The sequence below is a fragment of the Euprymna scolopes genome, chromosome 6 (assembly GCF_053919585.1).
Source record: "Euprymna scolopes isolate OS-2025 chromosome 6, ASM5391958v1, whole genome shotgun sequence".
In the NCBI taxonomy this organism is placed as follows: domain Eukaryota; kingdom Metazoa; phylum Mollusca; class Cephalopoda; order Sepiida; family Sepiolidae; genus Euprymna; species Euprymna scolopes.
This window is the reverse complement of record NC_136487.1, coordinates 82,035,654-82,048,906: the sequence shown is the minus strand read 5'-3', so window position 1 is coordinate 82,048,906 and position 13,253 is coordinate 82,035,654. Positions and strand designations below refer to the sequence as shown.

General features: G+C 30.5%; 1 protein-coding gene across 2 annotated transcripts in view; it reads left to right on the top strand.

Annotated features, from left to right (window-relative positions):
* LOC145277722 (sodium-coupled monocarboxylate transporter 2-like) overlaps positions 1 to 8,052 on the top strand; it is a 248,743-nt gene extending 240,691 nt beyond the window's left edge. For both annotated transcript variants that reach the window (XM_080129425.1, XM_080129424.1), the window contains one exon: positions 7,828 to 8,052. In XM_080129425.1, coding sequence (XP_079985551.1) covers positions 7,828 to 7,947 — 120 coding nt within the window. In that variant the 3' untranslated portion in view covers positions 7,948 to 8,052. The remainder of the gene's footprint in view (positions 1 to 7,827) is intronic.
* Positions 8,053 to 13,253: the final 5,201 nt, after the last annotated feature.

Below are 13,253 nucleotides of genomic sequence, written 5' to 3'. Positions count from 1 at the left end.
AGTTGGTCCCCATTTTTTAGGGGTTAAACGCCGCTGGGTCACGTCGTATAAAGTTACCTTTCTAATTAGAAAATTAAGTTTGTAATCAATGAAATTAACGCGAAAAAAAGAAAAAGAAAGTGTAAATTGTGGAATTTAGAGGCGGGGGCAGTAGATCTTCATTTTTTTAGGTATTAAACGACGCTGAATTACGTGGTAAAAATATACCTATTTCTGTATTGCCATAACACACGAAATCTTTTCAGTTTTTTTCGTAAGTGTTTTTTCTTAATATTTAAAAAAAAAAACAATAAAAGCCAAACATTTTTTTCTATCTACACGGAAGTATTTTTCCAGCTAGAAACTTAATGAAATTACCAAATGATATTTGGTAAACGTCTGTTTTTTTATGGATAGCAAATAACTCTAAAAATGTTTTACAAAAAGGTCACTGTTGGAAATATTTATTCCAAAATAAATTAAATATATTGTTGCTTAAAATTTATTAGATAACAATTTTAAATAGGATACTTAAAATAATTTTCTCGCTTAAAACATTAACTAAGCTACGGCTATTTAGTAAAATCAATTTTTCTTAATGTCATATGCAAATAAGGTGATCTCTTAATTGTATATTTTTTCAAGTATCATACTTTATATAGAAATAAATGAAAGATTAAAAACAAGTTTTGTATATATTAATCAAATTGTGCCCTAATAAACAAACAGACAGAAATACGAATTTATATATATATATATATATATGTGTGTGTGTGTGTGTGTGTGTGTACTAGCAGTAAGACCTGACGTTGCACGAACTTGAATTAAGATTAATGAATGTTCCACACTTTCAATACTTTTATTGTCATTGAAACCGATGAAATTGCGCATTTTCAATCAATAGATTGATTACCTGCTCTAGTCGGGGACCCACCATGATTCGCCGGAAGGAAGGTATACATGCCTTCCCGCAATGATCATGCCCAAAATTCATTGTTATCTAAATTGTACTGTAGAGAACCTACAAATAATTTTATAAAATAATTTTTTCTATAATGGCTTGAATTGAAGTTTAAAATGCAAAAATTAAGTATCATAGTTCAGTTGTGCTCTGAACGGAAGTAACCAATTCGAATGCGCTCCGGTCTTATCAAAGAATCTACTGTTGATTTTATACAACAAGCCCATCTTCTTGTGCGATAATAAAAATTATAAAATGAACTTGTGATGTTGGGCTGTATCAGAGTGTTAACTTTGCTGAAAATCGAACTGTTTCTTCTTTAATCGGATTTGTTCGATTATCGGTTTTTTATATTTAACGGAGGCATTCCGATACAAAACCTATCTAAGAACACTCCGAGATATCTACAGGGACACTACGTAGGGGGTTGAGCAGTGCGATGTTTATTCACATTACATTTAAACTTCTGCGGGAAGCAGGAGACCATGAGAGAATTCCAAAGTCTATCAGTTCAGAGGGACGAAACTATTAAAGTAGAAGGCTTTCCAGCAGGAAATCTCTACCACGATAGGTAGAGATCCAGGTAGGATCTCGTTCTTGTCGGTTTAGTCGGGTGTATTTATATCGAAGGGGCACAGCACATTTTATTTTGGTACTTCAAAAAATGGAATATTGTTGACACATCTGTGTAGGATCTGCTCGGAGCACATTATCCTGGCTTGACAGAGTTCAAAACCATCTTCGAAATCTAGTAGGTGATGTTTTTCCTCATCCATGCACCCTCTTTCCCACATAAGGGACGTTGTGAGTCTGTTCCTACTCTGTCGTTATTTCCATGGCAAATGATCGACTAAACTCCAATCTATGATCTTCCCCATGCCATACTTTCATGAATATCACTCGTTAACTTACAACCAATACCAACAAGTGGCTTGTCTATCTGTGTCTAACTCTAAACGCAAATTCCATGAACAAAACTTAACTAAATAAACACTACCCAACTTCCACCACTAACGATCATCACAATGCTGTTGTCTTAGTGATCATCTTACACTCATTAACTCTTATCCTCGAGTGGCTTTCGAGCCTTGATAAATGATGACTCTTTTGTAAAAGAAACTGACGCAGCATTCCAGCAGTGGGACAGGGGGTTGGAGTTTTGATAATAGTGCGGGACCTATTGCATTGAAAACTCTTTCTAGGCCGTGTCTAAGAGGGAGAAATTAGTGATAGATGCATTACTTTGCTTTCTTTTAAAAATGCATACTTTGATTACCATGGAAGGTATCCGACGATGTTTCAATATAAGCTTCTTCATTGTAAGGCATTCACAGCAAGAACTCTTCTTCTACCACAGGTCCTATATCCGATGGTGAGACCCCAGCTTGCGGGCTTTTTTGGAGCGTGGAGCCACCTTTTAATTGCCATTGCTTCCAGGTCCACTCTAACCGGGAGTTGCAGTACCTGTTAGGGTCCCAACTATGGGTTAAATAGAAACCGACTTGAAAAAAAATATATTCTATTAAAAATTTTTCTTCAAAGTCATTGGATTCGGCATTAAATAACCTGAAAAAGGGTTGATATGCCATAGAACACAAACAACCAAACCAAACTGGGAATTACTTTCTTTTCTTCCCCTTTCGCATAGAAGAGGCGTTGTAAGCCTGTCCCTGCATTTCTTTTTCTTTTTTTTTGTATTTTTTTAAAGGAGTCACCTCTTATCAATGCCACTCGAGGATAAGGATTAATTAGTGCACAGTAGTCAATGGGGCAATATCGTAGTAATCCTTAGTAGCTGAAATTTGGTAAATTGGATTACTTAAGGTGATTATCTTGGCCTTGAAGACGACTATATTGCAGTCAGCTGGAAAGCAAGCAAACGGAACAGAGTTCCACAGGTGTGAAGTTCTAATTACGAAGCGTTGATCATGGAATCCATGTTTAGGCTTAGGCACAGATAAATAAGGGGGGAACATTGATAGTGGTTTCAGATAGACGAGTGTTTTTCGTGAAAGAAAGGAGGACCCAATATTGAAGTTCAGACGAGCACTAACATGAAAATAACGATCGAGCAGAGACAGACTCGCAACGTTTCTTCTGTGGGAAAGAGGTTGCAAGGAAGAGAAAAGGGCATCCCCTACTAGGCTAAAAATGCTTAATATCAAAGGGAATTTTCCATGAAAAAAGATTCTATCTAAGAACTTACCATCTGTGAAACACATTACTTTTGAACTACTTCCTTGAACACTACAACATAGTCGCCTTTAAATCCAATGTCAACAAATACTTTTCATAAATCGTCTTCAAAAATAATCACACGTTTTCCATCGTTTTACTCTGACCTGCAAAATATGTCTGGGAAGCCCCGTCGGCATTCTCCGATAAGGGGACCTCAGATGATTAGCAATAAACTAATCCTTTCTCAAAGAGGGAAGGTAAGGCCTGGGAGGGTGAATCTCCTAGAACTTCACAGAATTAACCCCCCCCCCGCACAATCAACAGGGACCGGATCATTACAGGAATACTTTAATCTTTGTTGTCTGTTGGGGCCGAGGATAAAGATTCCTAGCCAAAAGAAATCCCGTGTTAAACGTACCACATAGTCACACGTTGATTTGTATTGCAATTCTCCCAATTATATCTGGTAACAAAGATGCTGTGACCCTAACAAGAAGAAAGGAATACAACACATATGTGAATGCAATAAAAACTTGTATTTTTGAAGTAAGACAAGAGAGGAAAGAAAGAGAAGAACGTGTCTTACAAATAAGTTGTATTTGCAGCAACTTATCTCTGAATATGTGCCCTTTTAACGATTCTTATATTGCTCGTTCTCTGCGTTCGTTTCTGCTGGGTTGTAGAAATAGTGAGCCTTGTCTTCTGTGCAAATTGAATTCCTGCACGTGTCACTATCTTGAGAATGGGGATAGCAGCTGGTGTACTTACTTATCGGAGGATCACAGTCAAAAAGAGGAAGAACCGCTTACGTGATGGGGAGGGATCAGTGGATGTTTTAAAATGCATCCTCTGATTGGTTGTTTTTAATCCAATAATAGGGAACCTAACAAATGACTGCATGATAATTTCAATGTTTGAAAAGTAAATGGTTGATATGGAATTTAGGCTCGCCTTTTTGTTAAAGTATAAATATTAAATATCTAAATTTAGATAGACACTAATTTTGAATGTATAAAGAGTTATAGTTTCGTAGAGAAGCTGAGGGTAATTCTTCAGAACATTGTCTCTTAGGTATAATAGGAGCCATATTCGGACACTGAGTCTTTTAGTATTATCCATTTAAACTTATATATATATATATATGTGTGTGTGTGTGTGTGTGTGTGTGTGTGTAAATATATATATATATAGGTGATATGATATGATATATATATATATATATATATATATATATATATATATATATAGGTGATATGGTAATTATGGAAGTAATATTTCATACATATGTATGCGCAATATATATATATATATATATATATATATATTAGTATATATATTACTTTTTATTTTATATATATAATATATATAATATATATAATTTTTATTTTATATGTATATATATATATATATATATATATATATATATATATATATATATATATATATATAAAATAAAAATTGCAATTAAATTTACCAAATTGATCCAAGGTGGTAAAACTAAAGTATATTATAAATATTAAAGAATTAATATTTATAAAGCTATCTCAGCCAGATGTGAAAGCTCGACAAAACCAAATAGGAGATAGAGCTTATAATACGAGCAAACAGTTAATAAAACATGTTAAAAAATATTTTGAAAAAGAGTTAAAAACATATTTAATCTGAAAATGAAAAACTTGATAAGTAGATAGTCCTTAATCCGCGGAGTTTCGAAGAAATACTTTTCTTCTCATCCGAGGGTAGGAATTAGCAAAATGCGGGATAGGATTTTGCATATAAAAGTATTTGATGAAACAACAAGTAAGTCAAAGATCTTACTTGATAACAAAGAAATGGGTGAAGCAGAGGGAATATGGTGAAGAAAAATGTGATTACACGTGAATGGATAGTCTGGTGAAATATAAATAATCCAATGACGGTAAAATCCAAAAATATAACTTCAAGAAAGTTAATTGAATTTCCATTTGCACAAGTAAAATCCAAGGAAATCCCATAATTGGAAGATGGCCCAAAATAATCCAAAGGCCGAAATCTATTGAATAATTCACAAATATGTACAAGGGAAAAGGGGAAAAATTCCAATAATATTAATAAAAGAAAAATAAGATATGCTTTTCACACTGCTGCCGAGACATAAATATAAATAACAAAGATCAGGGAAGAAGTAGAAGAGGAAAAAAATTAAATGGTGATAGAATTGAATATAAAATAGAAAAACAAATGTCAAAATGACCCAGACAGGAAATGTTAAAAGGCACGAACAAAATATATCGGGCAACATAATATAGGTCAACTGAAATGTACAGGTTATTACTTAAGAAAATGTCAGCAAGAGTTGTTAAAGGACACTAAATGGAAAATAAATAAATTAATTAATAAATAGAAAATAAATAATAAACACACAATAAATAAATAAATTAAAAAATATATATAAAATAAAAAATAAAAATTATTTAAGGGGAGAGGAAGGCCGGTATCTTCAAATTCAGGAAAAAGCAAGAAAGTAAGTAAATGCATATAGTAAAATATAAGTAAATATACATACAAGATATGAAAGTGTGGGTAGATTGATATATTAGATAGATATAAATATTTAAAGACTAAAGCAGAAATTGCAGATAAAAACTGGCCAAACAAAGAAAAGAATTAAAATAAAGGATTATTAAATTGTAAAGTATTAAGAAAGTATGTAGAAAAAAACGATAAAGTTAAAGAAAAAATTATATATCTATCTAAAAGGTAAAAGTAATAACTATGTAATTTCAAAATTGCCATAATTAAATTTGGACTTATGTTTACAGAAAGAGATCAGTACATTTTTAGAATTTATTATATTGTAACTTTGAGGGGAAGTAATTATAGTTATAGCTTCGGTTGTGCAGAGGCGACATGACTTAGAGCCTGAAGTATAAGACTTAACTTTTTTATGATGGTCCATTTGATTGAGAAGGGGGTATTATTAAAGTTAAGTTTTTTAATTAAAGTGGTTAGAGAAGTTCCTTGGTTATTATTAGAATTATGGTTGTTAAAAGAAGAAATGTGGTTTTATATTCTTTTCTTAATTAATGTTGAAGTAGCGCCGATATATATTTGTACTTTATTAAAAGCTCGAGGTTTGGTATTAATATTAATTTGCTGATTTTTATTAGTTAAATAGTTTGAATTTTGTTCATAGTGTTCAACAAATGGTGGGACAATGATTGTATGAGGACTATTTTGGAGGGGATAATGAGTGTTGTTAGTGTTAGGATGGCTGTTAGGAGAAATATTATTACTCTCATTATTATTATTATTATTATTATTATTATTATTATTATTATTATTATTATTATTATTATTATTATTGCTAGTTGTATGATTGTAGATGGAGGGGCTGCTCGAGTGGTGTATTGGATTAGTAACTATATCAGATGGAGGATGGGAAGAAGGATAACTTGAAGACGAAATATTAGTGTCTGTTATGGGAGGATTACGTGGGAGCTCAATAATTGTGCAAGAATATATAACATCTTTATGGATGCAATCATTATTGAGTGGGCAAAGATGTTTGTTATTACGATTACAGTTAGTTTTGGGTTTAATTGGGAAAGGGATGTTTTGTGGCTGATTTAATTTTTTTGTTATTAGATGTTAAGATTCTTTGTGCTAAATTAGGCATTGTTGAATAAGAAATTCTGATTGAATTTTTATTGAAAATAGAACTATATCTGTGTGGGTATTTGAAAGAGTTGTGTACAATGTTGAAGAATTTCTTAGGTATATTAGTTTTGACATTTAGGCTAAATGGAGGATTAAACCAAATATTTTTCTTTCTCTTGATGCGACTGGGTAGGTTAGAGGTATTGCGATTAGTATTTTGGTTTGGATTATATATGTAGACTGGTTCATTGTTATTGATAGCGACAGATCTTGTTATTTGAACTGGTTTCTTACGAGTCATATTGTGTGTGATTACAGATTTAAGGCGGTCTGCAGGAGGAGCATACTTGTTGTATTTAATCTGTTCCTTGTGTCCTGAGTTCCATAAGGTATTTTTGAAGAAAGTAGCATTTTGATTAAAAGTTTTTTATCAGCAGAAAGAGCAGAAATTCTTCTAGAGACGGATGGTACTATAGATTTTATAATTGAGTTGGGATGGTTAGAAGATTTATGGACGTATAAAAGCGTAAGATTAGGTTTATGATAGGAGCTATGAGTTTCGGTGTTAAGATTAAGTGTAACATCTAGAAAATTTGAAGTTTTTTGTTCGGTTCGATAATTATAGAAAGGCCAAAGTTATTAAAGAAGTTATGTAACTTTTTAATTGTTTTGTTGTACTCTCTGATGAGAAGGAAAATATTTCTTCGAAACTCCGCGGATTAAAGACTATCCACTTATCAAGTGTTTCCTTTTCAGATTAAATATGTTTTAACTCTTTTTCAAAGTGTTTTTTAACATGTTTTATTAACAGCTTGCTCGTATATATATATATATATATATATATATATATATATATATATATATATATATATATATATATATACAAAAAAATTGTAAATTATAAATACATTATAAGAACCGATGTTTATTTTTATCATGATACTCATTTTAAACAATGTTTCTAGTTTAAAACCCAAACAAAATAATTAGAACTGGCTCTTAACCTATGTTAATATTCGAGATTGCAAAATAAAATAAGACATTTTCTGTTTGGTTTTTCTATCTTTCAGAAATACGAGGAGGATGAAGAAAAAGAGGAGATAAATCGAAGCAACAGGAACGGTCGCTTGGGGAGTCCCCTCCATTACGGTTATTACAACACGGACAGACATCATGAGGTGTCTGTATGAAAAAAAAAAACGCCCTCGGCAAAATACGCTTAAAAGTTCAGAGTTCATCATCAAATCAACATATATATATATATATATATATATATATATATATATATATATATATATATATATATATGAGGAAGCTTGAAATGTGAAATTAAATTTAAGACAAAATGGACTATTAATGAATGAGCCTAAAAAAACAGAGAAGTAGAAATAATAGCACAGAGTCATCTATAAATTTAACCGATATTTCGAACGGGTCAAATGGCCATAATCATTTGCTTTAAAAATATGACTATGTTATTTTTCTACTAGTTTGTTTGTCTGCTTATCCACTATTCCACATACTCAAAATTTCATTTTTTCTGAAATCTGATTTCATGTTTTAAATTCCTTTATTATATATATATATATATATATATATATATATATATATATATGTATGTATGTATGTATGTATTTAAAAAAATATGGTATATATATTAATATACCGAAAATACAAAATGATGGTAAAAAAAAAAACAATATGGAAAACGTTAATGCCTGACGCGTTTCATATGTTATTCAGAACTTCCTAAAATGCTAAACTGCAAAGTTTGTAGCACTGTAATAAAAAAGATGAGTAAAACAATGGCTACGTGTGAAGTGCGCAAGCCTACAAACATTTTCCGAATATAGTAAAGTGTGTTAGCGTTAACATTGTCTTGCCCAGTGTATAAAGACACGATAAAACTGCACTATTCTGATCACAGATATCATTTATATCCTCATGATGACTTGAGCTATTCGAAAGCTTGGACTTAAAGAAACTCACTCAAGATATTGGGTGCTTTCATTACTGTGGAACAATCGTCTGAAAAAGTCGTTAAAGAAACGCAACCAACATGGTTTGTCGATTTTCTTCAACAATGTATATTTTAAATGTATTTCATCCTTCGAAGAACCTTCTCCACAGTTCATTTTGGAAGCATTAGCTTTAAAGGTGTCTATTTTCATGATTTCTTTGGACTTCAGACAAAGAATTGTTCAATAGATAATATTCATGTGTGTGTGTGTGTGTGTGTGTGTGTGTGTGTGTGTGTGTGTGTGTGTGTGTGTGTGTGCTATACTTAGTCTGTCAGAAATGAATGTTGGCGCGATAATTGTCAATAAAAATGTCTTTCTGACAATCGACAGATCCTGATGTTGAAAACGTTCAATTAATCTTGAAAACGGAATTTATCTCGAAGATAGAATGCCTGTATAGTGCCACTTTAAATGAACTTTATCTGAACCTTCTTTGTGACAACGATGACAGATTTTGAATCAACCAAAGAATACAGTTTACTTTTCTTCTGTATCAAACATTGCTTTCATAGCAGCACCTGACAACAAAAATCAGAAAATCACAAAAGAATTTGCAGTTTTTTTTTTACTCATCATTGTTTTTTACGTATGAATTTAAAAAAAATTTACAATAATAAACTTTCAGAACAACGAAAAAACAAATAACACGACTCGATAATACTTTTTGCAGACTTTTCACTAATTAATTATGTTTTGTATAGTTTAAAACATATAAATTATTACATAAACACATTATCAACGTCCGATAATTATATATATATATATATATATATATATATATATATATATATATATATTGTGTACAGAAAGTTGTTAGATGAGACAAGTCATTGGTACCGTCGGTTTCAAGCCCCATAATTAGGACCGTTTAAGATATCCATATCAAGCTGTCTTCAGCCAATACCCATATATAGATGAGTATTAGCTGAAGAGAGCTTCATACGGATATCTTAAATGGTCCTAATTATGGGGCTTGAAACCGACGGTACCAATGACTTGTCTCATCTAACAACTTTCTGTACACAAAATACAAAATAAATAAATACGCTCTTATATTTCGGATTTTCCTTTTAATTGAACACTCTTCTAGATTTTTTTCCAAAAAAACTAATCATATATATATATATATATATATATATATATATATATATATATATATATATATATATATATATATATATATATATATATATATATAAGGTTTGTATACACAGGTTAAATTTTTACTCTACTTGCATAACAGGGCACGCTAATAACTATATAAATATAATATAAAATAAAAAGTTTTATTTACAGAAACATCGGATACACATTCAGAACATATTTGGAACTCAGCATTAATAAGCTTATCATCTGCAAGACAAAAATATCCGGTTCTTTTAAGCTTTTATATCGTAGGACGAATCAAAATTAATATCCATAAGAGTTAAAACTTTTATATTTTTCAATTTCAAATGTCGTCAAATCAATTAACATGAGATTTGCACAATTGTGTTGAAACGTTCTTAATATGTAGCAATGCTATGTGTGTATGAATGTTACTGTTTATATGTATGCATGCATGAATGTATGTATACATGTATGTATTATGTAAATATGTATGTATGCATTATGGCAAGAAAGCCATACATAAGTTTTTGTGTGCTTGTCACCAAGGAGTTTATTAGGCGCAGTTGCTTAATTTGATTAGAATGAAACAAACATTTCTATGTAGCTATCTTGCCTTTAGTATATTTTCATAGTATTACAGAGCTCTATTCATATATTGAGCACTGTTTAATAGCTATATATTGTAAGTACATAACTTATAAAAAAAACAATATGAAAATATATACTAATGCATATAGATTTATTCAATATGAATGTTACATCAATTAGGTTGGTTGGTTGTTTTTGTTTTAAGGCATATCAACCCTTGGTTGGCTGTTTTTGTTTTAAGGCATATCAACCCTTTTCGGGTTGAAGAAAAAAATTTTTTTAATTGAATATATTTGTTGTTTTCACGTCGGTTTCTATTTAACCCATAGTTGGGACCGTAACAGGTACTACCACTCTGGGTCAGAGTGAACCTGAGAGCAATGGCAATTAAAAGGTGGCTCCACATTCCCCCAAATCCCACAAGCTGGGGCCTCACCACTGGATATAGTTTAAGGTCATATCCAGGACCCCTCCTGAGGGACTTTTACTCTCTGCAGGGGGGGGCAGTCGGCGTATTCTAATGCCCCACCGACAGGGCCAACATCAATTAGGGGTTTATGATAAGTAATATATATATATATATATATATATATATATATATATATATATATATATATATATATATATATATATATATACAGGGTGGCCGAAAAGTCCCAGGACACTATACATGTATTTTTAATAAAACACAGTATTTTTAATGAAACACACAGAAAACATATATATTCAACAAAAAAAGAGAACTTTATTAGAAACAAAGCAGAAAACAACTAGAGTAATTTAGTGGTCTAGGGGATCAGTATGTTGGCCCTCGTTGTTCTTGCACAATTCCATTCGCCTCCAGGTTCTTTGTGCCATTTTTCTTTTAGAGAATTCCTTGATACGCTAGCAAAAGCTGCAATAATCGCATGCTTTAGCTGATCAATGGTTTCGTATCTAATACCAGAAACTTGACCTTTAATTAAACCCCATAATGAGTTGTCTGGACTTTTCGGCCAGTGTCCTGGGACTTTTCGGCCACCCTGATATATATATATATATATATATATATATATATATATATATATATATATATATATATACACGAGTTATTTTATTTTTTAGATACAGTATATACTACTCAGTATTCAGTAACAAATAGAGCCGTATATATTAATTTACAACAAATTTTGCATATATACAAATATATCTTTGCGACGAATACGCAAATACGTCACGATTTTAGCCACATTTGGTTCAGCGTATGATTACAGTTACAGTATTGCAAAATATCAATGCGGTCCCATAAGAAAACTAATTCATAAAAATACGAAAGAGGTTACATCGAATATTAGACATCACTTTCAATCTAGAGAAAAAAATGTGTTACGTATGAAGGATTTAAGTACGTGCCTCTACATCTCACAAATATAGTGAAACATGTACTTAGATAAACAATAACTCATCAACCGAACAACCTTTTTAAAGTTTAACACAATATATAACAGCTATCATAAAAGCATTAAATATATATAACATATAATATATATAACAGATGTTATATATTTAATGTCTTTAGAACAGGTGTTATATATAACACCTGTTCTAAAGACATTAAATATATTACAGCTGTTAAAAAGGCATTAAAATATATAGCAGCTCTTATAAAGGCATTAAAATATATAACAAAGGTTGTGAAGGCATTAAAATAGATAACAAAGGTTGTGAAGGCATTAAAATAGATAACAGATGTTATAAAAGCATTAAAATATATAACGGCTGATGTTTAACTAGAAGATATGGTTTACATCTCCATTTAAACATGTTGATAATAAAATTTAAAGATACATTCATTACAATTATATGTTCACACTTACAAATAATCATTAATAAAAAATACATGTGAATTGAGATATATTTGCACTGAAAATCTAATGGCAAAGAAAAAAGTATAAGAATTCAAATCAGAAATCTGATGAGTAAACGTAGAATTAAGGATTAAAAAATAATCCAAAGAAAAAAACTTAACTAAAAACAAAGTCTGTCTTTTACAGAATAACCGTCTCTCAAATTCTGTAATATATTAAGGAAATACATATATAAAATCCTGAAGTACAAACATTTTACACACACAATGCTTTAACTTTGCTTAAAAAGAAGTCATACAATCAGATCATGCGAAAAACAATACAAGGATTTTTAAGCTTACATTAAATTTTCACCAAAATTCTTGCCTAAAGATGTTGGGCTAAATTTGATTCATGTCGAATTATGTTCATATATATGTCGCAAATTGTGTTTAAAGAACAATTTATACTAACATAATATATATATATATATATATATATATATATATATATATATATATATATATATATATATATATATATAAACTAAAATTAATTTCAGTTTGCAAATTGAATAATTCTGTAAACTTAAAGCCATTATAAATGTTAGTATTAATATTTATATGACAATCCCAACCAGATGAAAACAGCTCAATATTCGAGATAGAGCAATTATATAAGGAAAATTGGAATTAAATTCTCTAACTTAAAATTTAAAACAAATTTATTTTTCGCCAAAGAATACAAATTAAAAAAAAATCCCTTATTCTATGAAGTTTCAATGAATGGTTCCTATCATCAGGGGAAAAATATATACAATTTTTTCGTTATCTTTTGATTACACAATTATTTATAACTTTTCCTCATCGAGCCTGGACTTCATTTAATATACATTTTAATTTCTTTCTTTCGCTATCTTATCAGCCTTCAAATCAAATATTTTCTTTAAAA